The sequence below is a fragment of the Otolemur garnettii genome, unplaced genomic scaffold, assembly GCF_000181295.1.
Source record: "Otolemur garnettii isolate 467f Iridium unplaced genomic scaffold, OtoGar3 scaffold00112, whole genome shotgun sequence".
Taxonomy (NCBI): domain Eukaryota; kingdom Metazoa; phylum Chordata; class Mammalia; order Primates; family Galagidae; genus Otolemur; species Otolemur garnettii.
In genome coordinates, this window is record NW_003852507.1 from 196296 (window position 1) to 200479 (window position 4184).

A 4184-nucleotide genomic window follows, 5' to 3' on the forward strand; every position below is an offset into this window, starting at 1 on the left:
AAAAAAGAAAAATCAGCCAGGTGTGGTGACACATGGATATAGTCCCAGCTACATGGGAAGCTATGACAGAACGATAGCTTGAGCCCTGGAGTTTGAGGTTGCAGTAAGCTATGATGATGCCACTTCACTCTAGCTCTGGTGACAGGGCAAGACTCTCCAAAAAAAGAAAAGAAAAAAATTGTCTCTGAACTCTAATACAACACACCTGTGTCAGTCTGCATTTGTAGCTATTTATGGGGATTCTATGTGCATACCAGGTTAGACAATTAAGTCTGCAAACTCAGCTTAGAAATAGTTCTACAGACCTCATTGCTGAATAACACTGTGGTCACCTTGGAAGTACTCCCTTGGGAAGCTATGCACCAATGACAGCATCTAGTTCACTCTTCAGAGCAATTTTAGAACTCTTTCTGGAATGACCATCAGAATTGTTGTAGAAAAGCCTGATAATGAAGTTTATGAACTTGCCACTTCGTGCTTATGTTCGTCAGCATCATACAAACATAAGCACTATACAAAATTGTTTATATAGTGCTTACAAACAGAAGCACGATATACCAGTGTCTTGACAGTTGTGTTGATACATCAGTGTCGTATAGTTGTGTTTGTGTGGATGTATGGAGATGTATTGCTGAATGGCATGCATTCATTATTGTTGCATGTTTTTGTCTGCCGTACAATGACAGCTCTGATGGTTACTCCAGAAAAAGAGCTCCAAAATTGCTTTGAAGGGCGGACTACATGCTGGTGTCAGTGCACAGCTTCCCAGGGGCAGTACTTCAAAGATGACCATAGTGATATTCAGCAATGAAGTTTATTGCACTTTTTCTAAGATGAGTTTGAGAACTTAATTGTGAGACCTTGTATACAAATCCATTCATTTTGTCCTTATTTCAAATGTCAAATAGTTAATTGTCTATAAATTTTACTTTTCTTATACCTAAACGTTCACTATAAATTGGTAGAAACTTCTGACTACTCCATTATGTCTTCTAGTAAAGTTTTAACAAAGCCTTTATGTACTGAAATGTAGTACATACAATTTTCTTGTATCTTTCCTTGTATTTGTCCTTTTTTTTTTTTTTTGAGACAGAGTCTCACTATGTCGCTCTGGGTAGAATGCCGTGGCATCACAGCTCACAGGAACCTCAAACTCTTGGGTTTAAATCATTCTCTTGCCTCAGCCTCCCAAGTAACTGGGACTACAGGTGCCCACCACAACACCTGGCTATTTTTGCTGTTGTTATTTAGCAGTTGTCATTGTTGTTTTAGCAGGCCCAAGCCAGATTTGAACCCACCGGCCTTGGTATATGTGGCCAGCGCCCTACCCACTGAGCTACGGGTGCTGCCCCCTTCTATTTTTTCTTTATATCACAGTTATAACATTACATATTTCTTTTTAAATTCTATCAATGTAAGTAATATTTTCTAGGAATGTCATAGAACAATAAGAGGGTATTATGGAATACTGGTAGCAAAATAGGCACTGGATTAAAAGGATTGAAAATCTCTTATTGCTTCTCTACATTGTCTACCTGGAAAGTCCAGAAAAGGCTAATTACATCTATAAGGGCTTTGAATAACCTCTGTCTCCATTTTGACCATTCATCTGCATTCACTACCCTTCCCCCAAAGACAAAATAAATAAAAATACCAAAGTAATAGGAAGACCTACCAAGATCAAAATCTGTATTTTGAAAAAATTCATGAAGAACATTTTGAATCTGCAAATAAAAAAAGAAATCATATGTTCATCATATTCTTCAATTACCACATATTTTTTATTTTAAACTAAAAGTCATTTAAGTCCTGGGTGATCTTTTCAACTCAAGGACAGAAATAGAAATTCATCTTTAATTTATAGAATAGTCAAAGTATACAAAATGCTTTTTTACATATCTATTCTCAGTGATTACCAACCTTTCTGTGTGAGGACTAGAATGGGAGAATGATCCCATTTGGATCTAACAACCCTCAGCAACTGACCATGATGGAGCTAATGTACCTTTGGCAACCAGCTTGGTAGTATAAGAAACCCTCCATACTTTCATATCCTTCAATTACTGAAAACAAGATTTCAGCATTTTTCTTGGTTCATTTTTAGACTTTATTTTTTAGAGAATTTTTAAGTTCACAGCAAAATTGAGCAAAAAGTACAAAGAGTTCTCTTATACCCATCTCAACACCCAATACACACATACACACACACACACAGAGACAGCCTCAATCTTCCCTACTACTGTGTTTCCCCCCAAATAAGACACTGTCTTATATTTATTTTTTCTCAAGAAGACACACCAGGGCTTATTTTCAGGGAATGTATTCTTCTCCACGCTGAAGACCATCACTAGGTCTTATTATTGGGGTAGGGCTAATATTTAACAAATGCATAGAAATCCTGCTAGGGCTTATTTTTTAGGTAGGTCTTATTTTCAGGGAAACATGGTATTAACATTTTGCACCCAAGTAGTATATTTGTGGATTTTTTTTCTTTTGAGACAGGGTTGCACAGTGTTGCCCCAGTTAGAGGGCAGTAGTGTCATCATAGATCTCTGCAACCTGGGTCCAAGTGATCCTCCTGCCTTAACCTCCCAAGTATCTGGGACTACAGCTGCACATTACCACACCCAGCTAATTTTTTCTATTTTTTAGTAGAGATGGTGGGTTTCACTCTTGCTCAGGCTAGTTTTAAACTCCTAACCTCAAGCCATCCTCCCACCCTAGCCTTCCAGAGAGGTAGGATTACAAGCTTGAGCCACTGTGCCCAGGCCATTTGTTATAATTGATAAACCTAGACTGACACATCATCATCACTCAATACATTAAGGGTCTCCTGATGTACATTCTATGGGTTTCAACAAAGGTATAATGTCATGTAGTATCATACAGAAAAATTTCACTGCCCTAAAAATGCTCTGTGCTCTGCTTATTCATTCCTCCCTCCTGTCTCACTCTGGGCAATCACTGATCTTTTTCCTGTTCTTTTGCCTTTTCCAGGATGTCATATATTTGGAATCATATAGTATAAAGCCTTTTCAGATTCATTTATTTCACTTAGAAATATGCATTTAAGCTTCCTCCCTGTCTTTTCTAGCTTGATAGCTCACTCCTTTTAAGCACTGAATCACACTCCATTGCATAGCTGTACCACAGTTTATTCATACATTTATCTACTGAAAGATATCTTGGTTGCTTTCAATTCTTAGATATTATGAATACAGCTGCCATAAGCATTCAAGGTGCAGGGGTTTTTTTGTTTGTTTTTTTTTGAGACAGAGTCTCACCATGTCACCCTCAATAGAGTGTCGTGGCATCACAGCTCAGAGCAACCTCAAACTCTTGGGCTTAAGTGATTCTCTTGCCTTAGCCTCCCAAGTAGCTGGGACTACACGCCCCTGCTACAATGCCTGGCTATTTTTTGTTGCAGTTGTCATTGTCCTTTAGCCAGCCCAGGCTGGGTTCGAATCCTCCAGCCCCAGTATATGTGGCTGGTGCCTTAACCACTGTACTATGGGCGCCAAGCCCAATGTGCAGGGTTTTTGTGTGTACATAAATTTTCAATTTATTTGGGTAAATACCAAGGAAAATGATTTCTGGACCATATGTCAAGAGTGTGTTTGGTTTTGTGTGTGTGTGGTAAAAAAAAAACAAAACATAAAATTTACCTATTTAGCCATCCTTAAGTATATGTATATAAGTATATGTGTATATATTCACACTTCTCCAGAAGTTTTTCATCTTGCAAATCTGAAATCCTATACCTACTAAACAACAACTCCCCTTCACCCTTTCCTATTCTACTTCTTGTTTCTGTGAATGTGACTACTTTAGATACCTCATATCAGTGGAATTATTCAGTATTTGTCTCTTGAGAATATGTTCAATATAGTAAGAAACTCCCAAACTCTTTCATTTTCCATTCCCATCCACAATGATTGAGAGTTCTTGCTGCTCGAAATTCTTGCTGGAATATGGTATTGTCTGTGTTTCGGATTTTGACCATTCTAATAGATACATAGTGTTATCTTGTTGCTGTTTTAACTCGTAATTCCCTAATGACATCCTTTTATATGTTTGTCATTTGTGTATCTTCTTTGGCAAGGAATCTATTCAGGCTTTTTGTCCTTTATTTAGTCAGGCTGTTTATTTTCTTATTGTTGAGTTTTAAGAGTTCCTTGTACATA

General features: G+C 37.7%; 1 protein-coding gene across 1 annotated transcript in view; it reads right to left on the reverse strand.

Annotated features, from left to right (window-relative positions):
- The window catches only part of EFCAB5 (EF-hand calcium binding domain 5), a gene marked incomplete at its 5' end in the record, with an annotated part of 141249 nt that overhangs the window by 101778 nt on the left and 35287 nt on the right, over positions 1–4184 (reverse strand). The window contains 1 exon segment of the mRNA XM_012809720.1: positions 1676–1724. Within this exon segment, the coding sequence (XP_012665174.1) occupies positions 1676–1724 (49 nt within the window).